The sequence below is a fragment of the Dermacentor albipictus genome, chromosome 8 (genome assembly GCF_038994185.2).
Source record: "Dermacentor albipictus isolate Rhodes 1998 colony chromosome 8, USDA_Dalb.pri_finalv2, whole genome shotgun sequence".
NCBI classification, from domain to species: domain Eukaryota; kingdom Metazoa; phylum Arthropoda; class Arachnida; order Ixodida; family Ixodidae; genus Dermacentor; species Dermacentor albipictus.
Window position 1 is genome coordinate 119,004,473 of NC_091828.1, and position 24,407 is coordinate 119,028,879.

At 48.9% G+C, this 24,407-nt stretch overlaps 1 protein-coding gene across 1 annotated transcript; it reads left to right on the plus strand.

Moving 5' to 3' along the window:
- Positions 1 to 6,863: 6,863 nt before the first annotated feature.
- On the plus strand, positions 6,864 to 23,366 carry LOC139049071 (neurofilament heavy polypeptide-like). The gene is made up of 7 exons (XM_070524280.1): positions 6,864 to 6,938; positions 8,176 to 8,476; positions 11,153 to 11,290; positions 16,407 to 16,629; positions 19,295 to 19,581; positions 21,965 to 22,306; positions 23,124 to 23,366. Exons 2-7 carry the CDS (start codon positions 8,180 to 8,182, stop codon positions 23,229 to 23,231), a joined length of 1,395 nt encoding a protein of 464 aa, XP_070380381.1. The 5' UTR covers positions 6,864 to 6,938; positions 8,176 to 8,179; the 3' UTR covers positions 23,232 to 23,366.
- Positions 23,367 to 24,407: the final 1,041 nt, after the last annotated feature.

The following is a 24,407-nucleotide window of genomic DNA, read 5'->3' on the forward strand; positions in this document are numbered from 1 at the left end:
AGGGCCAGCGAAACTGCACGCAAAGCAAATGTACTTTGGTGTGCGCATTGGTGTGGCTGTCACTTTCACGTTGACTACTGCTTTTTCGTGTGAAGCTGGACAGTGGCTGCCCGAATGAGCATTTTGGTCCGCACAGTTATTCAGGGTTAACAAGTGTATTCGCATTCTGATTTTCCAGCATTTCAGCACGTTTCCGTGCCAATACTTATATTGAGCACGATCTGGGCAGGCCGTTGCTTTTTCAGAATTGGGCTTCCATTAAAAGGAATATTTCATCAAATGAACTGCTTATTTATTTGAGAGGTCACGGGAGAATGCTTAGCTGCTGCGAACCCACCGACAATATTTTGGTAGCCTTAATAAGGGCTGTTCTTTCGTTAATAAGAAGCTGTTATGCTTCATCCAGTGGCTCAATGCCGGACAGCTCGCAGTCGGAGTCGCTTTCTTCACTGCCATCTTCACCCAGTTGGATGATGATGGGTTGGATGTGGTCACTTCCAGACGTATCAAGCCTGCATTTGCCTCCAGGTCCATGACATGGTGAAGTTTCTTCCTCCAGTCTTCCACCATTATGTGCTTAATTTTTTCCCTCAAGACGTATTAGACCGTGTATAGCTTGACGTCTCTGTTGTCCGCAGCTGTGCCATTTTTTACCTTTGCCCACACGAGCTCGATAGGATTTAATTCGCAGTGGTACAGTGGGAGCCTGAGTACAATGCAGCCGGCTCTTTCAGCTGCATTGTCTACGATGTAGCTCAGGAAGCGTGGCTTTACAGATGCTACCAACTCAAGCAGCTGCTTTTTAACCACCCTTTCGCTGTGGGTGTTGTTCTTGCTTTTGAGTCACTCCTGTATTTTTTCTTTCTTCCAAGCTGTTGTCGGCTATTTCTCTTCTCGCCGGGAATGGTAAGGTGCATTGCCCAAAACAATGACGCTACCAGCAGGCAACTTCTGCAAAACGTCATTAAACCATCCCTCGAAGTGATTGCTGTCCATTTCTTCGTGGTAGTCGCTTGTTTTTATGGCCTCGGAATATATCTAAGCTGCCGTCGACGAAGCCATCCTCGCTGCCAATGTGCGTCACAATCAGGCACAGGGCTTTTCCAGAAGGTTCTTGTAGACCCGTCGACGGGCCATTTGCTCGAGCGTATAGGTGTCCGCGCTTCTGCACCACGATGTCTGTCCACACGATCGACCCAGTGTGTACCGCCGTCACCCACGTCTCATCCAGGAAAAAGATCTTTCGGCCTTCTGCCCATAGCGCTCCACGTCACGAAGGTAGAGATTCCGCCATTCAGCAATGTCATCCCGGTCGATCAGCAGCGAATTGCGGCTCCTCTTCTCGTGCTTGAATTAGATCTCGACAAGCAGGCGACGCACAGTACACCGCTTCAGTGATGGGAGATCCATTGTTGCGTGTGTCGAGGTGTGTGAGGCTGGCAGGAGGTCTGGACCCCACTTCACGCAGAGTCAGAGATGAGGAGAGCTTTCTCGGTGAAGAATTCTTTATACAATGTTTACACGTTGTCGTCGTTATCAGGAGAGAGACCAACAGAGCAGCTGCAAGCTGCTTAAATAACACCCCTCAGTCCACAGATTCCCCAGACAGTCCCTAAGGACGAAACAAGGTCAAGAGAGAGAGAGGGTCTGGGTAGCCTCCGTGGTCCTAACGCCGCTCTCGGTGGCCGGCACTTTCTCAAACCGCGCTGTGGCGTCAGGCCGATCTGGCGGTCAATCAGAATGGTGCGCCAGGGAAGTTTTATGGCCCGCATAGGACAAAGGGAACCAACTGTAAGGCACAGGGTCGAAACACAGCCCTCCTTTGGAAACCGTCCCAAACACAGTGGGAGTTGTTCGTGGTGCGGGCGCTGCCGAACAAAGGCGGGAGGGGGTTGCATTGCTGCCGGCACGGGGAGGGGCCGAATAGCAGTCCGTGATCCGGTGGCCGCTTCCGTCGCGGACGCCGTGCAGTTGCGGGAAACCCGAGCCGTGCACGTAGTCGTGTACCCGAAGCAGGAACCATGCGGGGATGAATGTTGCACACCATAGCACTGGCCTTCCGTCAGACAAATCCCAGGGCAAAAACATAACACCATATACGCTTCGCGAACTCGTTAGTGATCTTCTCGACCGTCGGTATCTCGTTGCGGCGAAATAAATTGTGCACACGACCTCGGTGCACACAACGTGTCATACTTTGTGCTGCGTCTTCTTTTCTCCGCATTTTGTGGGTGCTTTCGCGAGGGCATCAACAGTTTGCCACCCGAAATATGCGAAGCTTTGACCTCCCTCCTCGCCTTGAACACTGTGCTTTCGCTGACACGGAGCATCTTGAGTTTGTAATGGTTGCGATAAATGCATTGCTTTATATAAGTACTTGTTCAATAGCAACTGATTCATTTCAAGCTCGGAACAAGAGTAGTAAATGTGCCGTGTACATGTAAAGAAGCGCAAAAGCCAAAGCTGCTCTTTCTACTTTTGTCACTTGCAATGAAGCTAAAGAGCAGACGACGGGCAGCGTTGTGGATGGCAAGGGGTTATTTTTCGGTCGCGATCCGGCATGTGCTGTAGCACATGAGAGCTCTACTAAACCAGTTATCAAAATACAGAAGTCTTTATTTATACCTAAAACTGCGCGTTTCAGGAGCACAATTTTTTTAGTGGAATTATTTTAGTCACGGAGGCAATCGGACATCGCGCTTTGGTCATCTGGGCGGGGCCTCCAATTTTTTCTAAAGTTGTATCCGACTATAGTCGTTCCTTCTGTGTCCGCATTCTTTAAGTTCTTCTGCTACAATCCTCGAATTATATATTGACCATACCAGTAGTGTTGTAATCTTCATGCTTTGTTACATGCATATGGCTTGCTATCAAAAAATGCAAATTGTCAAGAATCAAAATGAAGTATCTAGTTTTCACACATTATATGCTTATCATGCTGTGTCACTGGTGTTGGCACTAACAGTGTGTACTCAGACACTAACAAGAAACAAGCAGCTGAATTTCTTGCACATGCAAGGCGCTCACATCTCTCAGTATAAGAATGTATACTTTGCTTAATCTAGAAATACGCCTCAGGATTTCCGCTGTTTACACTAATGTCCACATGACAAAAATGAAGAGTGCCCGAAATTTGCGTTCATGAGAACAGTGCACACGCGCGTCCACATTTCACGACAGCGCGCATGTACTCATGTAACTTTTAAGCTGTTCCTTATATTGCCCTCACCGATTACAAACACCTTCGTAGCACAGAAATAACTTCTGAAAAACACACAAGATACGTGAACGAGGCAGAAAGGGCCGGAACCAAAACTCGCCCGCAAAGCTTATGCACTGTTCACTTGAGAACATATGCATATTGCATAATACGAACACTTATACACCTAGCACCACTGCGACACATTGCACGTACATATCACAGTACACTTACGCTTCGTAAAAGTAAGAACCCTAGCGCTCGAACGTTCTGTACGTGTTCGCGGTCACCAATGCGCATCGCAGCCCGCAAAACAGCTCAAACGAAGGTAGACACAAACAGCACATTACGAATGACTGCGATGAGGCGATAATGAAGCTCATCGCTACACATCGTGCCATCGCTTCTGAAACACAAGCCAGTACTGCACAAACTTGCAATCTTCGTATCGATGAAGCGCGCACACACACCTACGAACACCATATGCTGAGGAGGGCGATCGCAATCTTTTCATTTTGCCGCGTACCGAACTAGTGTCATGCTTAGAATGCAGGTGTGAGCGATGGCCTTCACGTTTGTAATGCACGTGCAAAAAACGGCCTAAAACACACGAAATCGGCGGCTTCATTCCTTCCGATCCTCGCGTAAACACAACACACATCCGTCTGTTTCCTCTGGCGATCGCACGGACTGAAGAGGTCAGGAAGAGTACAGCTGCTTGTTGTGTTAGACAAATAGCTTTGCAGGTGCTGAATAGCTCTTGCAGTGATCACAATAAACCACACAAAAAAACAAACTGCCGCGGCAGCCTAGCGGTCTAGGCCTCGCGCTCCGCTTCGCTTCGAACCAGCGCCATGTTCATGCGGCCGCCGCACGGAGGCGAAAGTTCACGACCGCCTCTCGTGACGTCACGTCGGCCATTACTGGCGAACCGCTCGCTTGCGGTGCGGCGTGCGGCCATGGGCGGTTTGAGCGTAAATCGGCCCGGGGCAGCTCGGAGCGGAGCGTACCGTAAAGACGCTCAACTAAATCACACTATTCTCCGGGCGGCCCGGACGGTCGCACGTGCCAGGCCGGGCCGCTCTACCTTGGAAGCCATCTGCAACGAGTACAGAGTCCGCACGGCCCTGCTTTCGCGACTTAGTTCGCATTGATGCGAGCGGCAGCACAAAGGTCAACTCGCTCGCTCGCTGCTGCTGCCGGGTTTCCTTACTGCGGCGTTTATGAATACTGCGTTATGAACGACGTTTTACGTCAACTAAGATAGCGGCTTTTCCTTATTCGAAGTTTATACGAAAAGCTTTCGATATTCGATTTCATTCGCTTCTGGCACTATTATATTCGTATTTGATTCGGTATCAAAAGCACTATTCGCACGCTCCTACTTTTTATCGTTAACTTGCACCCTATCTTGCCTTGTTGCACCAGGGGGACCGCGACTTGTCCTCGGGACCTTGGCCGCAGCTAACAATGTAGATAACCATAAAAGCCGCATCGTCGTATCAGTCCTCGTTTTATAATTGTATCTAACATCCTCGTGATAATGTTTACTATTCACTATATTTTGGTTCTGCAGGTACATCACTGGCAGGCAACGATGATATAGCAACTTGGCTCACCAACCTGACCTGCCTTGCGATGTACTGAATTATCTAATTAGACCTTGTATTTAAATTTCATCAGGCGTGGGCGAAGCTCCCCTAATACAAATCATTAGTGTATCTTAGTATTAGCCGCAATTTTTATATTGAAATACTATCTGAGCACCAAACTGACAGTTCTCTCTGCTCTTCGACCGCAGGCACCACATATTCTCATCACGGCGACCCTACAAGCCACCAGCGAATCGGTGCTCAAAAAGCCCTAGGTAGAACTCACTACTTCCTAATCTATATGCGGTGATCGAAGCAACCATCAGCTAATAGGCTACCGCAACTTTTTTTTTCGAATACGGCGACGTGTGGTAATCTATCCATGAACAAGTCAACAGGGAAATCTTGAGGACGTTCTCTGTTGAAACAAGCTTTGTTTAGAGAAGACGTTGAGTTTGTCGGTAATATGCTCATGCCTACACGGTAACACGAGCGCAGCACTAAGAAGGACGCAATGGCGATGGAGAACTCACTCCCGTCTGCCAAATCCATACGCTGCGTCCAAGCCTCACAGACATTTGGTACTTTCCTGTGAATTCCACCGACGCCTTATGGGTTGTCTGTGGCGCAGGAGGCTTTATTTATACCCTCATTTTGATTTTGTTGATATGTCGTGGGTAATGGGTTACTGGTTAATAAATCAAAGAATGGGCTGATTGGGCTGAATACATTCTACACCATTCTGAGAATGGGCTGATTACATTCTACACCATTGCCAAAGCTACATGCGTCTTCAGATTCTAATTTCTATGGTTCTTTGCTTGACTGTGCAGTTTGACTGCGTGAGAAAGTCGCGACACTGATCGAAAAACTGCAAAAATAGACAACGGTAATACGTGATTTACCGTTTTCCTTGTGTTTGCTTACCAGGAGCAACGGCTTGTTTGTAGTGTGTCCGAAAATAAAAAGGCGTTTATTCCACCAACCGGCAAGCTCTTCTTTCAGTTCCGCAAAGCTAGCAGTATAACGTGCATGTATAACGTGATTTTCCTTTTTTGTCTTCCATCGCGATCAATGCGTTTTCACACTGTTGTCAACTTGTGCATTTCCTCATGCTTTAGTTGAAGAGGGAAAACGGGGGGGGGGGTGCAGGAAAATCACACGAATGCCCCCGTACCGTGCGTTGAGTTCATGCTAAAGAACCCCGGGTGGCCGAAATTAATTCCGGAGTGTCCCACTACGCGGCGTGCCTCATCATTATACTGTGGTTTGGGCTCATAATGTCACAGAGTTTGATTTATTTACATGTCGTAAGTGAACTGATAAACTCCCTCCATATAAAGCCGGCACATAATGAAGCCAAGGAAAGCACAGGAGAAATTACTTCTAGTTCTTATTCGAAGTGTAGAAATGATACAAGTCAAAAGGAAAGGAAAATGGACGGAAAGAAGAACTTCTTGCTGGCGGGACCAGAGCCCACGACCTCCACATTAGGCGTGCCTTGCATTACGAATTGTGCTGTGGATATGCCTTTCCCCAAGTCCACATTCTTCGGTATTGCCATGTACGAGGTAGAAACCTGAGAGTGTTAGCCAGTGCCACTCGGGGCCATGACGGCGAATGTGGAACATCGTTTCGACTCATGGCGTCAGGTAGCAGGTGAACTTTTTTCAGAGCATGCAGCTGACCAATGAACCCTCGTATGCAACTTGACGGCATCAAACTTGCCGGAGTCGAGGCCCTGACTAAGCAATGAACGGGAAGAAGAGAAAATGACGGCCCCTCGGTTCCCCGTCTACGCGTTTATTGCTCAACTAGCGCGCCCTTATTCTTCTTCCACTACAACTTCTTATGTGTGATGCAGACTTGCTTAAGACGTAATATTTGGCACGCATCTTGCCGATGCTGTAAGGCCTGATTTTCCTTTCTTTTTTTTTGCATGAAGTGCTGTATTAACTATTGATGCTACTTCGAAGTTCTATCTTTGGTATCGTTTCCCCCTTCATTTCTCTTTTACCTCAACCACCCGCTTCTTTTGTACGCGTCCGCGCTTGTGATTATCATCATCTTCATCATAAACATCACGAGCTAGAAGAAGAAAGACCCTTCGAGCGGCCGGACGCAGCATTCTCACACTCGAGCTGCCGGTAAGCTTCCAATTCTTATGGCGTGCCATTGTTCTTTCTTTTTTTTTGTGGCCGCCCAATCACACCCCCTGCGAGTACAGATGGTTTTATGGTGTCAGTTGTCCGCCTTTTCCGCATGCTAGAAGCGGTTCTGTTGGCTGTCGCCATCGACGTCGCCAGCCGCCTGTCAAATAATAATTGTGGATCAATACGCGAAATCCAAGTCAGTTAACAGTGCAAATAGAGCGATAGTAGCGCAAGCTATATGATATTTAAACTATAATGATTTGGGATCAATATATGAAAAGGCAGGGAATGGCGCCGCACCTGCAGATCGACCTGGCCGGTGCACATCCACAGAACGAGGCTAGGGCACCTTATTCATGCTTTTTACGTCGCCATGCATTTTCGTAGTAAACCTGCAATTATTTCAAAAATCAACGACGTTCGCTGACGCCCTTTCACCTGCGAAAGAACATGAGAATTGACAGGCGTGGTGTTAAGTATGTTGCGCACTGTGCAAGTGTCAAATCACTGTGTCGCACTTTTATACTGACAAAGTTGACTTTTGTAGAGGCCTGACGTCTTATCACGGCAAGGCTTAGCGTTTCCTGACTGAACTCAGTTGAAGTGAGCTCCATTTTATGACAGGGCCTTCTTCATATGATCCCATTTGTACTCTTCTTCCGAAAATAATTTCAATAAATTTGATTGGCCTCTTCTGTTCTTCCGGCTAAAATGGTTTAATATGCAATCTAGCTATTCAACCCGCTTTGCGCATGATTCTCGCGGAAGCAGTCTTGATTTCATATTACTGCTGCATATAATGTACTTAAAACACACAATACTTATTGGACTGTCCCAGCATATAGTTTCAGAGCACCTACCCTATACAAGTTCTTGCATATCTTCGACAACTGGATAGTCATTCAATACCCGCCGTGGTTGCTCAGTGGCTATGGTGCTGGGTTGCTGAGCATGAGGTCGTGAGATCGAATCCCGGCCATGGCAACCGCATTTCGATAGGGGCGAAATGCGAAAACACCCGTGGTACTTTGATTTGGGTGTAGGTTGAAGAACCCCAGGTGGTCGAAATTTCCGGAGTCCTCCACTACGGCGTGCCTCACAATCACAAAATGGTCTTGGCACGTAAAAGCCCATAATTTAATTTCAGTCGTTCAATCACGTGGAGATTCACGTCCACCCTTGAGCACTCAATGCGCATTCTTTTCGCCATTGCTCTGCCGCTATCCTCCAGCACGATGACCGTGTTCGGTGACACGCTGGCCATGGTCCTGGTTGCCGTCGGAGCAGTGCTGACGGGCCTGCTCATCTGGCTGCTGATGCGCAAGTACGACCGCGACCACGGTATCGATGGGGCGTCGTGTCGCAAGGCCGACACGGGCCGGTCCCCTCTTTCGTGTGAGAACGCGTCACCCATGAGCCCGGTGCAAGGCCGCGAGGCTGCCGCCAAGGTAGGACCCCTCGAAGCGGCGCAACCCGCGGACGACCTCCCGATGTGTCCCATCACCCCGCTCTCGGACAAAGAACCAACGCCGGTGAGTCGTAGCTGATCGCGCGCCTTTGTGAAGACTTATCTCGCTCGATGGACGAGTTGCCGAAACACTATGAAGAGAAACAATGAATTAATTTGGCTTGATTATTCGCCTTTTTTAAAACCCCATATCTTTTCCGTAGATTTCGCGGTAAAAGAGTCAGATGTAGAACAGAAAATGAAGGTTATGTGTCCTTATATTTGTCTAGCTGGAACTTTGAATTCCGCAATGACGCACTAACCCACAGACATCAAAAGTATAGGGGCTGCTGTTGCACAGTAGATCTCACTGAAATTTGCTAAGTTCTTTGATTTCTTTCGAATACAATGTAGCCCGTCATTACAGGTAAAAAGTTAGATATGCGCAAACGGACGTGATTAAATCAATGACGTCACGGTGGACTGGTGCGGGAACTTCAAGATGAAGTCCCGGCCTGTCTGTTCCTTTCGTGTCTTTTGTGTGTTAAGAAAGCTCCTCTCACGGTAAAAATGACTTTTTGGTGTTGGAGAAGGGTACTTTCTTATTAAGGCTCAAACTAACGGTCTTTAGGAGAACCTTTAAGCGACGTCTTTATTGTAGTGACTTGTCCGTTCACATATACTGTAAGCTCTCGTCGTACCACAGTCACCTTATCCCTTATATCTCTTCTAGTAGACTTCTTTGCTCGACTACACACTAAACCCTTCTTTTGGCAAAGTCGTTTGATCCCAAAAATCTGTTTAGTCGAAATCATCTGGAGCCCACAGCAGTGCATGCACTTTATTCGGATCATTTACGCAGTGGTTCCGGACGTCGCTTAGTTAGTACAAAGTGCGAATCGGGAAATCCGCGTGGGACCACCCGATGCAAACATATGCGGTGGCTCTTCGTGTTTATTCGCACGGACTCGGAGAGGCTAAGAGTGACGCGAAGGTCAGTCCACAACGTCATGCAAATCCATGTGTGTAACTCTATCGCACGATGATAACCGAAACGTGCCACATCTGTTCACTAATGTCTTTTGAATTTCTCTACTGCCGTGCCCAAAAGGGACATCATATGACAATAAGAGCCGGACAACTGCAGCAATAACATCATCGTCAGCTCCAGCTTCCACAAAACGCGTGCTTGCCACGCAGAGTAATTTGATCCCCCCACCTCATGTAGAGGTTTATTACTCCAAACAAGTGACAACGTTTCAGGGGTAGAAAAAACATCACATAACTGTAGCCTGATGCAGCTCCCATCTGCGGCTGTACGGTAAAGCAAGGTTCGCATTGAAACATCACATTCGGTCGAGGAAAGTGCTTATTCATTGAACACTTTCTCTATATAATACACATCGGTGGTAAACTTAAAGAGAAGAATATATTCTTTAAATAGCTTTTGATAATATTAACAGGTAGCCGTACACAGCACATGGCGGGATTACTTTCATATTGAATAGTCTTGGCTTCTTGGTCGCGCAAACCCAGCCCGTCAAACTATGAAGGAATGGAAGCTGGTATGTAAGACAGGAATGCTACCTGTATTGCACGCTTCGTGTACAGGCACGCATTCAGGTGTTTACAAAAAAATTCACTTCAATGGCGTCACTTCGGTTTACCGGGATGACTTTGAGTAGCCAGCACGCTGGTGTGGCGTTGACGTCGTTCAGTGCCATTCCCTAATATGAGCCCCCCTGTAAAACTGCTTGAGCTGGCAGAGGTGCCTTCGTGGAGGCCTTCGTGCTGTACATCGTTGTGACATAGCACTGATAGCATGAGGCCATACTCTGAATGCTACCGTGGCGAGTGATAGGTAAAGCTGCTCTTCGGCGCGGTCATATAATGACACAAACGTTATGATTTACTAGGGTGCCATTGACAAGGGGCGTCATCTCAAAGCCAAAGAAAAGGAACGCGGTCACGTTAGTATTATAGCTGTGGCAAGACCACCGAACAAAGTGTACACTCTATGTCATCACGAGCCATAGGATACTTTATTAGTTCATGACTTGTTGCAACGAAAGACGCGGTTATATTATAATTCATAATAAACGCTGAAGAAAAGCAGAAATACGTATGAGATCACTGATGTCATCCACACCAATGTATTAAAGGGTACGCGCATGACATCGATGCAACGTTCATTTTTGCCGGAGACGTTCCCTACATAATTCTAAGACGATTTCTATATGGTATCACATAGGTGCCACTGGAAAGCTACGCCCCCGGGTTCATTGCTTCTTTAGTCACGACTACCGAGAGCTATAACTTGAGCCTAGAGTGGTTCAGTCTAAGGGGTCTGTCACACTGAGCCACAAGTAGACGAACTCGGTCCTCCGACACCGTACTGTTGGCGCTCCTCCTACTCCCAGGCGGCGATAATACAATTTCTGATCCTTCGATCTGACATGACCGTTGAAATGCATTTTTTGTAGACAGAGTTCATTGGCACGTTGGCTAGTGTGACAGCGGACGAAAGCAGAGAGATAGGGTGCTGTGAGCATTGATAGAAAACAACGTTATATTGTCATTCATGCTACATATAAGCTGCAAGAATCATAAAATATGTTCACAGGTTTGGCAGGACCACTGAGAAGGCTTTATTGGTGAAGAACTGACTATCATGCCACCCTCAGTGACAGCGACCTAAGAGGCCGAGACACGGCGTATTTATCGATAACGCCTCTTTGTTTTCCGGTGTCGGTGAAACCAGGGCGACGCTACTGCACATGGCGCAGAACCCTTGCCCACGTCGCCCAAGGAGCCCCCGGTGACGTCTCCCGTCACCGTGTCGTCTCCCGTCACCGTGTCGTCTCCCGTCACCGTGTCGTCCGGCGAAGAAGCACTATCGGTGAGGAGCCGGATGTTATCATGCCGTGGAATGACGGCTTCTATAGACCGTTGTATGCATAGACGAAGGAAAAAGCTAGGAGGGAACATCGGGCAACGCGATTGAAGCCAAACCTTTCAGTCCAGCACCTGGTCGCACGTCAAAACGCACGGTTGGTTTTAGTCTTCTCGCTCTAGAGGCAGAGCCACGGCAGGGGAGCCGAACAAGCGTGCACCGAATAAAAAGTACTGGCGGAGCTACTGGGAACCTTACCTCACAGCAAATCTCGATTCTTGCTTCGTGATCGCAACTAGAGGTCACATGCTGGGCCACCACTGAGCAAAGGGCTGGTTTCACCAGCCCTCTGCTTCACTAAAGGGCTTCTCCGCACGTTCGCTTGCCAAGGCTGGTTGCGTGGCGTAATGGTCTCTCCTTTTTTTCCTTCCTCCACGGTTTCATTGAGGGCAACGCCATTTGGCGACCACAGCGCCGTCTATCGTCAAGTGCCATGCTGGTATGTGAGATCATGCTGGAAGTTGCACAGCGAATGTGCTGTTGACGACGAGTGGTACAGGCGCCCAAATCTTTAACTGGCATGCGCGAGCGGCGACCTTTCGGTGTGTCAGCGCCGTGTGACGGGGCGAGGCTGGAAACAGTCTGAAGCTAAGCGCATGCGGACAAAGCCCGCTCAGCTGGGCCAATCGTCTGCTAGGCTGTTTCCAGCCTCGCCCCGTCATACGGCGCTGATGCCCGGAAAAGTCCCCGCTCGCGCACGCCAGTTAAAGATTTGGGCGCCTGTGTTCGTGTTTTTCTGAAAGGTCGTAAGCTTTTGCGGTTGAGGGACTTCTTAGCGTGTCGTAGACTGAGCGTTGAGCTTCAATATAGCCGCAATATCGAAAAGCAATGGACCTAAAGGCGCTGCCATAGTGCTGCCCATGATTGAAATACGAGGCAAGTCGAGTCATTGTCGACATGCAACATACGTGCAATGAGTTATTATTGTGTGTGTAGCCTCGAACTCTGTATTAGGCTCCCACTCAGGTGACACCAGTCACAGGAGGTTCCGTGTGCCACGCGGCGTGCCGCACACTCCAATGAATATAACTAGCGATGCTCGAAGGCCAACACGTTTTGCTAGTTTTCGTGCTGTAAAATTCTCGCAGTACTACTTTCTCAGCATTGTTTACCCAGCAACCGTGCGTCAAGCTTTAAAGAGCAGTGGACTGTAAGGTTACTCGACCGCAAGGGCCGGTAAAATGGAGTACTCTATAAAATGACCTCGCAACAGTGACCGCGGATATACCCCTATCAACCCTGATTACAAAGACGGCGCCGAATCAAACACCTCACGAAGAAAGGAGACACGAGACAAGCACGTAGGCGCGCTAACAACTGAGTGTTTTATTTCTTGACATATTAATATATAGCTGCTGTCAAGGATGTCAAGGTAGTGCGCCTACGTGCTTGTCTCGTGTCTCCCTTCTACGTGTGGTGTTTTATTCGGCGCCGTCTTTGTAATCATGCTTAACCAACTAGCCCACCAGCACATGCTCAGTGACTATCAACCGGCCGCACGCAACGCGTTGAAATAATATGCCCACTTTTCGGTCTGGAATGGTTCCTGTGCAAGGGCACCCCGCCGACTCGAGAGTGGGGGAAAACGAACTACTCTCTGCCACAGCAACTTTATTTTCTGAAGTTATACAGCGTGCGAAGTGCGGCGTCGGCCGGACCGCTTGCCTCAGAGATTCGGAATCACGGCAGAATTTATGTCAACTAGGGGCGGCCGGCACACGGTAGGCGTGACGTTAGTTATACAACGTAAACGAACCAACCGTCATTTTCTTCGTCAGCACGTACTGTTTGCATAATTTCTCCCCAGTCAACTTCTACCGAAACGTTCGTTGCCGAGCGTGATGACCTTCGAACCTACCTGAATAACTTCAATCTGCGCGCATGAAGACATTGTTGACTTCGTCTCTACTTGTCGCTAGTTCAGCGACTCGAATACGCACATTTCGTTCACATCCCAGTTTGATTACGGGCGCCGAGTTTGTCGCCATGCGCTCACCGGGGACGACATTCTTCTGAACACAAACGCGACGAAGCTGGTGGCTTCAAGTCCTTTCTGTCTATGCTGGCACTACAAAGCCGGCGTTTCTCTTCAACTGCGGCGGCGGAGTTCACGGAGTCGCCTCCGCAGAAGCTGAACTTCATGTTCGCTTGCTCAAGATATTTTTTGCAGCCGATTAGAGCACAGTGGTAGCCCGTTTACCTTGAGTCATGTGACACTGCAGCTATCGCGGACGGAACACGTCAGAATCACGCTCGTTCACAATGACACCGCTACGGTGCCAAGCTGTCGCTGAGAGAAATGGCGGAGGGCACGTACCAGTGCGGGAGCGAGAGCGGCGTGCTGGCTCGAGGATGCGTTCCTCTTTCCCTTAACCGACAAGACGGTCTATACGTAATTTCGTGGTCGAGCTTTTGCTAAACTGCGAAGCTTAACGAAGACATGCCCGATTCGCCGGCGTCGCCCGCCGTGGCTGCTTAGTGGCCACGACGCTGGGCTCCTAAGCACGAGGTCGCTGGATCGAATCCGGGCCACGGCGGCCCCATTTCGATGGGGGCCAAACGTGAAAACACCCGCGTACTTGAATTTGGGTGCACGTTAAAGAAGCCCAGGTGGACCAAATTTCCGGAGTCCCCCACTACGTCGTGCCTTGTAATCAGATCGTAGTTTTAGCACGTAAAACCCCGTAATTTAATTTTAATTCGCCAGCGTCAGAGTTGTGCTACAGTAGCGTAGCTCTTACATAGCCATCGATCTCTAGTAATAACATCTTGGCGAAGACTGGTAAGTACATCTTCAATGTGGGCTGTATCAGCTCGACTGAAGCGAGGACACACAGATAAATAAACTCCGCACTACAAATGCTGACATATTCCGTCTGAATTTTCATTATATGAACGCCATCTTTCTATAGTTTGCCCAGGACAAACAAACGTAGTGCCCTAGCGCAACACAAAAATAAAAGTTCTCATGCACGAATTATATGTGCGCATGGCTGTCAATACAAGTGGGCAAGTAATGCGAGGTAGTACGCCTTTCCCTGCAATGCCAGAAAAATACATAGCCTTTTTCCATGAGATTTTCTAATCGTGTCTTGTACTAGTGGGCGGGTGTTTGTTCTTGGCCGACCATAAAAGATTGGCGCTCTTTAAATAAAATTTCATATGACCGTCGCAGCTTGTCAGGTGGTGCCTAATTTTCATTGCCTCCTCATTTCAGTCCAGTTGTTCCAGCTTCTACTGAGTCATCGCATCATAACTTCCCTTCATCAGATAGCAGTGTACACAATGTAACGAATGATTTCCTTCAAGCGTACGAAAAATCAAGGTAGCGCTGCTGTAGCACGCTTCAGTTGCTCCAAATTTCTGAACCGCCTCCAACGTTCATCCTCAACTCAATTGCGAAGCAAAGCAAGGGCACGTGTCATGTAGGCATTTTATGCGAAGCATATTACGAGGGCTCAACCCAGCTCCTCAGGCGCGGCGGTGACCATGAAATCACGTGACACCGTGACGTCACGACAGAGGAGTAGTGGCTTTGGCTCAACTCTTGCAAGACGGGCTGGGTGGGAATCGAACCAGGGTCTCCGGAGTGTGGGACGGAGACGCTACCACTGAGCCACGAGTACAACGCTTCAAAGCGGTACAAAAGCGCCTCTAGTGAATGCGGTGTTGCCTTAGAAACGCGCTGTTTCTAAGGCGTGCGTCTCTTGCTCAGGCGCACATTTCGTTGCCGCGCCGAACGCTGCTTTGCTCGACGCTCACCGCGTCCAATGCGGGGCGCGTAGTCGCTGCCCTGTAGCCCATTGTCTTACACCCCTTGGCGGGTCGACGGGAACGCTGTCGCGTTCCACTCTTGAAGGCGAAGAAGTAATGCATGAGTTATTTCTTCGTCTAGCCGAACCAAATATAGCCAAGCAACAGCAGTTCACCAGGCTAAACAGTGGTTCAACAACTAAAATAAAGGCTAGTATGCTTCGCATCCTGGGCTTAACCTTACCTAAGCCACAGCCATTTTTTTTGTGAAACGCTGCGTATATTTATTTGCACGGAGAAGCTAAAGCAATTGTGCACATCAAAGTTCAGTTGATCAATTTTAGTGCGATTGCTTAAGCACGCTATCCCTGTCGTCAATGCGGCCGGTGGTCGTAATGTCAATCAGAGCAAATGTCAATCGCCACCTTGTACGCTTGGCTTGTTTCACGACATCGTTTGGCGTCTGCTTTTGCAACAAAATCTAAACCTTCCTACGTAAGCATTGCATGGCTCCTAATATGGCACTCGAACAAGTGCGAAAAAAAATTCGTTCAGCGCGCACATTGAAAGCCTTCGTTCTACGTAGGTTGTCGGGGACCATCGGTCAGCCTTCAAACTGCCACGAGTGCCATGACCATTGGTGCTCTATGCTCGTACAAAAAAAAATTTCGCTGGCAGGCGTAGGAATGTAATAAAACAGACCAAACGGTGATACAACACGAGCATCAAAGTTGACGCAACAAGCACTGACTCGCTAACAATTTTCTTTCTGAAGCGTCGCGAGTGTAAATATCCAGGAAATCACGTGAACAGTAAGCAGCATGCAGTATCTCTCCCAACCAATGAAATATAAAAGTAAGCATAGAATACGTCACTCTTCGACGCATTCCGGCAAAAGGTGATCTAATGGTGAAATCGATGAAGGCTGAGGCAGTGCTCTCACACTATTTGAGCTCCAGAAGAAGCTGGCCATGTTATACACGATATACGCTATTTGTACGTTTTACATTAATTTTTGTTTTCTTTTCATTTCCCAACTGATTGTATTGATAGTGTGCGTGCGTGCGTGTGCGTACCATCCTGGAAGATGCACACACACATGAGGCACGTACCCTCATTGCGCTTTATGCTGAACACCTAGCCATTACGTCTTCTTTCTTTCTTGCTCTAACTCTTCTGCTGGTCAACATTTATTCATAAGACAACGATAAGTTTGTGTATCGGCGCCCAGCTGAAGCTGCTACTCTGCAACAAGTGTTCGCGATGGGCGCTCCTCATTGTTCAATTCCGTTGTTCTGTGCCGTCAAAGCCTTCGTCACCAGAGGACGCCTTGAAGGCCTCTCCTACCGAGGCGGCCCACCAGTCCGGGAAGCCTCAAGTGGAGGGCAAGCAAGTGCAGGGAAGCACCAAGCGCAGTGGCACCGCTGGAAGGAACCAGATGCGGGAAACCGCCGAGTCACCGCAGCTGACGAGGCAAGGCAAGCGCAAGACAAAGAAGTCTGCCGCGGCACAACCCAACGCCACCGACAGCAGTAAGTTGTTGAACTAGCACAGGCTTGTATTGCTCAATACCTTGTAATGCACAGATTCCTATCCAGCTGTTGGGTTGAAAAGCAGTCGTGGAAACACATTATGCCTTAAAAGTTGACCGATCGCACCAAGGAAACTTCGAATGAGCGTGTGAACGAAAATCAGCCGACCTAAAAACAGTTAAGGCGTGGCTTAATAAGTTCTTAGCCACGGGAAGCTTTAACCGATGGTCCGACTCCGGCAAGAAACGTACGTCTGAGGAAACAACTCATGAGATAAAGGAGGCGTTTGCTAGAACCAGGAAAATGTATATCGTTAGTTTGTCGCGACTGCGCCAGCACTGAAGGCCACTTATGCTGAAAGAAAAAAATTTTAGTTTCTACGCGTGACATATCGCAGAACCCGAATGTCAAGGACTAATAATTTCCTTAAGTTACAATTTGAATTTAAAGGGAGTTTCATGGAAACACTGTACATTAGGAAGTAAGGATAGTAGTTTTATCGGCCGCATAAACTTGTTAATATTGGCCTATTAACTAAATTAACAAGCTCGGTGTCACACGCGCATAGGCACACATGAACACATCTCACTGGATCACCGCGGAAGCTCGCTGTCAAAGCGCTGGAGCGAGGGAGCGCGGCAGCAGACGTGAGCGAATTAACTTTCGTGCTGCCTCTCACTTCAACGCGAACTAAACAAAGAAAACACTGCGCAAAATGAAGCTATAAGCACTCGGCGCGTGCTCTGTCCCATCGCAGATCGCTTTCGTAATAGGGCCCGCAAACCTCGGGTCGCGCCACACGCTGCAGCCGCCGGAGTTGAACGATCCCCCCCCCCCCCACCTCGAATTGAATTCTGGGTTTGTACGTGCCAAAACCACAATTTGGTTGTGAGGCACGCCGTAGTGAGGGACTCCGGATTAATTTTCACCACAAGGGGATCTTTAACATGCGTCTAATACTGGTAAAGCTAGGGAAACTACGGAGCATGTTTTATTAGAATGTGAAGAGGTCTACCCAGCGGTCGATTCAGGCACCACTGGCCTCCTTGAAGCCCTTGCGTTCAGCGAGAGCAGGGGAAAAGTGAACATGTCAGCAATAGGGATCAGTAAGAGGTGATCGGAGGATTGGTGGAAGAAAAGTAGGGAAACGACAAAAAACGGAGACGTACAAAAACACAGCTCGCAATAAAGGATCAGAAAATTTGGTTGTGGGTGTTCATAGTGTTTTTTTATTGTTGAACTTAGGTAGGACATTAGGCTCTTACCAGTACTCACCTACGGGGCAGAAACCTGGAGGCTTACGAAAAGGGTTCTACTCAAATTGAGGGCGACGCAACGAGCTATGGAAAGAAGAATGATAGGTGTAACGTTAAGGGATAAGAAAAGAGCAGATTGGGTGAGAGAACAAACGCGAGTTAATGACATCTTAGTTGAAATCAAGAAAAAGAAATGGGCATGGGCCGGACATGTAATGAGGAGGGAAGACAACCGATGGTCATTAAGGTTTACGGACTGGATTCCAGGGGAAGGAAAGCGTAGCAGGGGGCGGCAGAAATTTAGGTGGGCGGATGAGATTAAGTTTGCAGGGACGACATGGCCACAATTAGTACATGACCGGGGTTGTTGGAGAAGTACGGGAGAGGCCTTTGCCCTGCAGTGGGCGTAACCAGGCTAATGATGATGATGGACATTAGGCAGCATAATAACAAGAGCTTGGTGGCGCAACCCACCGCCTCGTTCCAAAGGGGACGCTCATAACACCCATCCAATGCACCGGACACAGGCGTTTTTGCATTTCGTCCCCATCGAAATGCGGCCGCCGCGGCCCGGATTTGATCCCGCAAACTCGTGCTTAGCAGCGCAACACCAAAGCCGCTAAGCCACCGCGGCAGCTCATCCCCTCCCCACCTCCGTCCCCCCCCCGGTGCCCTGCGTCCAACGGAAGCAGGCGCGCTTCCGCCCCAGTTTCCTTCCTTGCGCGCGCGAAATCGAGTCGCCATCGTCGGCTCACATTCGCACATAAAGCCTACCATACGCGGCCACGATGCCGCCGCCCTAGTACTTTGTGCAGAACATCACGGCGACGGCGACGGCGTCGTGTCCATATAATAGCAATTTCCCTGTAAGCACTGTCCATATTGTCACGTGGTCGTGACGTTGAATAACACAGTAGCAGTACTGTGAACGACAAAACTAACTTTTATTGGGTGAACCTGTGCCCACAAAACAGGCTACACTTATAGCACAACGATAGCGGCGAACACGCTCGGCGATCGTCGAAAATCTGATCAGCGGGTCAAGCGCGTCGGCTTTTATAGATCAGCCGTCGAATGTTCCAGATTAACCGATGGGACCCACGTGTCTTCCACAAACTTCTACACTATTCGCGTCGCACATACATGCAATCAGATTACACAAGTTGCGGTGAAAGACAGTGGACGAAACCATCGATAACATTCCAGAAACTTCTTTTACATGCAGGCGCGTCCTGCGCTGCACGATAACATTTGTTAGGCGGCCAAACGTGGTCGCCCGATAAAGATAAGTACACGTGTCAATATAATTGCCATCGCAATAATGATGATCCTAGGAGGATATGACAACTTCTGGCATAAGTTCCCACGCGATGCGCGTAGTATAGCGAACAAACTATGCTCTGGCGCAGGCGCCGGGAAGCGGAAGTCAAAGCGCAAGCCTACTGGCATGGTCCCAATGGCGGCGCCAGCAACGCGCGCAACGAGTGCGGCAATCACGGGACCACCAGCACAAACGGCGCTGCCCGAAAGTGACCGGACTTCGTGCTCAGTTGCGAATCCATCGCACGGGGCCGGGCCTCCCGACGACGCGAACGATCCGGCCATCCGGGAGCTCCGCGAGGCTTCCGCCCCACGAGCACCTGGCAACACTCAGTGCGCCTTCCCGCTACCGCGTCACCAGGGCGACACGAACCCGGTATGCTCTGTCCTCACAATTTCCTCGCGATTATCCGCGACGTTGAATGAACAGTGCATACGGTGACGAGTTCATGCGTCCTCTGGCATCTGGCCCGATGGTTCAGCTGGTCCTGCTGCGCTTTTTGCACAGGCGCCAACAGCGCTCTAGCGGACCGCGTCTTTGTGACGTTGAAGTAGGTTACCCACCATAGTGAATGTGATACACTGACGTCATTTTAGCCGCCATGTTGGAGGACCAGAGCATGGTGAAAATCTGCGCCAGTGAAGCCACGTCCAAGCTATCTATGAATGGTAGCGTTATAGGAGCACTGAGATGACATTCTAAATTTTTCTTTATTTTGACACTAAAAACGTTCCTCGACTCCGATTCGTTAACAATATTACTGACCATGCTCAGGATGACCTAAATAATTCATTAAAATAGTTGTGAAAATTAGTTTGGTTTGGACAGACAGGGTACAAGGACATCATGTCGTTTGGCGCTGGCGCCGACTCGCTCGGTCATCTGCTAAGAAGCTAGGTTGGGTCATACAACCAGTAGCGGTATTGCAAGGCACTGACTAGGCGGGATTCAGCACCGAGACTTATAGCTGTTCTGCTCCCATGTCACCCCTCTTTGCGTCGCCATGCCATGACAGGTACACCTCATGGAAACCAGAAAAAAATCTGGGCCAGTATTCCCAAAACGTTCTTGCGCTAGAGTTTTTCATAACAGCAGATGACACCAAGCCCTGGTGTTATCATTAGCTAAGCCAGCCGGTGCATGTCAAGCAGCTTTTAGGAACGAAAAGCTTTGTGAATGCGGTCCCGGTTTGTAGAAGAGATATCCCAGTAACAATTCAGGGCGTTCACGGGCTTGTCTGCATTCTAGAATGCAGACAAGCCCATGAATGAATTCTAGAACTAGAATGAATTCTAGAATTCTAGAATTCATGAATTCTAGAACTAACTTCTTTTAATTGCCTTATTCTAAGGAAAGGTCGGAAATGTAATAAAGTTGTAGTGTTAGGACATTTCCGACTTGTCCATTTATTGCGTTAAGTAAGCGCCAAAATTTCTGAAAGTGTTGGGAAAATGCTTCGCAAGTATTGGACAGAACTAAACAAATGCTACAATTCTTGATTCCACGAACCGGGGCCGAATTCACCAAGGTATTCGTTGGTGAGTGTCCCTTGCGATTGATCGGCCGCCTTCCCTTGTAATATGTTCAGCAAAAGACCTGCAAGTCTGGAGGAGCAGATGATAATTCCCTATTAAACTGCAGCGAACAAAAAAAAATATAGGACACAAGCAAGGCACGACAGTTGGTTGTTAGCTTGCATGTGTCGTTCGTCTTTTGTGCACGCAGCAGTGTAAAAGTGACTATGTTCAGCATCAGGATTGCCTGAAATTTTCTCTTAAGACTAATTCGAGCGTTCGACTGTCTGTGAATCTGGGGTCAAATTAAGGTTGCCGACTCTCTAGGGGACGAAATGGGGAGGGGGGGCGACAGGGGAGCGGGAGGAGTGAGGAGGCGGGCCGTGACCGATTCTGTCAGTGCCACGAGTCACTGGTCTGTACGTGCGACAAAGGTGAACACTTTTCTTTTCTTTCGTACCGTGTCGCGATTTACACTTATAGAGGTACAGTATAGTTGCCTTACTAATTCGGCTTCACCCGCCGTGGTTGCTCAGTGGCTATGGTGTTAGGCTGCTGAGCACGAGGTCGCGGGATCGAATCCCGGCCATGGCGGCCGCATTTCGATGGGGGCGAAATGCGAAAACACCCGTGTGCTTAGATTTATGTGCACGTTAAAGAACCCCAGGTGGTCGAAATTTCCGGAGTCCTCCACTACGGCGTGCCTCATAATCAGAAAGTGGTTTTGGCACGTAAAACCCAATAGTTACTAATTCGGCTTCCGATACAGGTAATGTGAGGTAGGTTAACGCGAAGGTTAAGGCATACAAAAGGACTATAAGCAGGACTAAACTGTTTTTATAGTTATGACAGTGTCACAACATAATAAAGAGGGAGCAAACGAGCTGTCAGGCATTTCAAGACAGGAATGGGACCTGTTTATTGTTATTCAGTAAAAATAAATGTGGAGCTCAGGATATTTGACGTTATGTGTTCAAAATTATCTTTTCAATTTCTTTCGCATATTGGTTTATAGCCGAATATACGGGGTCACTACCCTTGTGCGCGTTTGCCTAACAAACAAAGCACAAAAATAGAATAAGGACCAGAGGTCACTTTAAGCCGCCATTGTGAGGCATCCAAGAAGAGAGGCTAACCTTCGTTTCATGCTCATTTGCAAACTGCACGGTAGAACACTATTTCACATACAACGTTAAAGAGCGAACCCGTGCAAGTGGCGAGCTGCCATCACAACACATGCGCAGCTACCAACAGAGCTCGACATCCTCTCGGTCGACCATTCGACCTCGGACGCGGCTGCCAGCGGAGCGCCCAGGCAACAGAGCGCCCAACACGAAGGCAGCCAACCCGCTGAAGTGTCGTCGTTGCCGTCAGATGGCGCAGCCGCAGGAACCGCAGTGACGACCCACGGCGGTAGCGTCGCGCCGCCGGCAGCTGCGGCAGCGTCCGACGCAGCCATCGCCCGAGGGTCTTCGTCTGGGGTTCTCCCGCCGCAAGACGAGTCCAATGACGGCCAGGACCCGGACGCGCGCGGGATGTCCCACCGCACTTCTCTGCCGAAGCACGACAGCCCCGACAAAGCCCAGGTTCGTCCTCGCTTTCTCATTCCGATTTTTTTTTTTACTTTTTGTGCATTAGCATTTACCACGGCCACTCGATGAAAACATCCAAGGTCCTGCGGAGTTTACAGTTATCATCGCATTCCTCGCCGAGGGCGCTATAGTGATGCGGAAAAGTCACGCCGTCAGTGGCGGCAGCTGGCGTGACGGGCATTGAGAATATACGGTATAAAGGGTTTCCAGCAGAAAGCACTGACAAGGACAAAAAGGGATGACGGCATTCGCTGGACTAGCAACAGAATGTTTACTGTTCGTTTTCGACGCTCTTTATAGCACGAGACAACCAACGACGTGCCGTTCTTGATAACAGACTGGTGGGCTAGTTGGTAGCTGCATAACTTCAGGAAAAGCGCGAAATAGCAAGTAGGACAACATTTGTTGCACGTAGGTTACCTTCTGTTGAATAAAGGGAAAATCGGACATCCACCCGTTCGTAGCAATTGCTACAAAGGAAACCCATACGGGTTCCTCGAAAGAAAAGCCTCAGACTTGAAGAAAAATTCGTCCTGGTCCGGGACTCGAACCAGGGACCACCGCCTTTCAGGGGCAGCCGCTCTACCATCTGAGCTAACCAGGCGGCTAGCAGATGGCAGGGCGAAGTCGAATTTGTCGACAACACGAAGCAAAGAAGAGTGATTGACCAGCTTCAGGTCAACTCCCGGGCATTTGTGGTAGTCTAAAACGTAATTCACTTCGTAATGAATGTATTCAGAGTCTATGGTATCGCAGCTCTTTATTGCTGTCTTCAAGTCATCTAAAAGTGCTTTCGCTGCTCTCATTCCAGGTTCCAGCCGAGTTAGACACCTTTTCAGTGGGACACTCGGCACTGGACAAGCCTGAGGCAACGGCACCTGGGACGAAGTCCAAGGTCAAGCCAAAGCAAGACCTCTGAAGGTCCGCTTGCCGGCGTGATCGCCGTGACATCGCTCCAAGTTATACGCGTCACCAGCGAGTGGCTTTCAACAAAGCATTTCCACGAGAACGTTATAGATATGAGACTTTTGAAATACAACCGTCTTCTCGCGAAGTTCACGTTTCCATGTGATTTGTTTAGGCTTGATTTCCCCGTCTGTTCTCCAGCAAACGTTCAGGAGTAGTGCTTTTTAATTTTTTAACTGCCTATATGTGCGAGTGCTGCCATCTGCTGCATGAACCGTCGGTGCTCTGGCAAAAGACACACCACCGACGACCACAGAACCTGCCTTGTGGTAGCATCCATAGCTGGCAATAGTTCGATTGGACGAACGCCTTAACTGCATAAAGATTCGTAACACGCGGAACACACTCTAGTCAATGTACTTATGGCACTTCGAAAGCTTCTTGAAGAACATGTTTCGCTTCCTTTGACGACGTCTTAGTGACGCCTGCTGCACTTCGTCTTTTGCGTCAGACTGTCACAGAGATACGAAATAAGTAAGACAAGCTCCCACTAGTTTAACACACAATTGAAATTTCGTGCATTGGCATGTTTTAAGGTCCACAATTCAATTAAATTCACGGTTGTTCTTCCAGGAAACATAGGAATATGGGCTAATAGCTGAATCGACACCCTTCGCTGGGTATTTGCTTGCAATCAGACATGAGCGTACGCATTGTGCTTTTGCACGTTTGGACCATATAGTAACAGAACCGAAAACATTTCAGGCACAAAACACGTTGCCACAGCCCCAGAGTGGTATTCCTTCGTGTTCGTTTAAACTTTATGAAAAGTATTGTTCTCCTCCTTAATCTGCATTGCGGTAGTAATTGGACACTCCAAGTGCATTTCTGCTGTCACCTTCAGCGATTTCATCGCCGTAGCGGTGATGTTCCGTATAAATTCCAAACACAATAACATCGCCGCCTCGCCCCGTATGTGGTGTGTGTGAGTGAAAGCTTGTGAGGGTCAGCCGATGATCACGGCTCTCTCTCTCTCTCTCTCTCTCTCTCTCTCTCTCTCTCTCTCTCTGTCTGTCTATCTCTCTCTCTCCCTCGCGCGTTGTAGGAAAGCGGGGCGGAAGCGTGCCGTCTTCTGTCGCGCGCGAGGCATGGAGTGGAGGCAAGCGAGTGGGGGCGTTACACTTCAGCG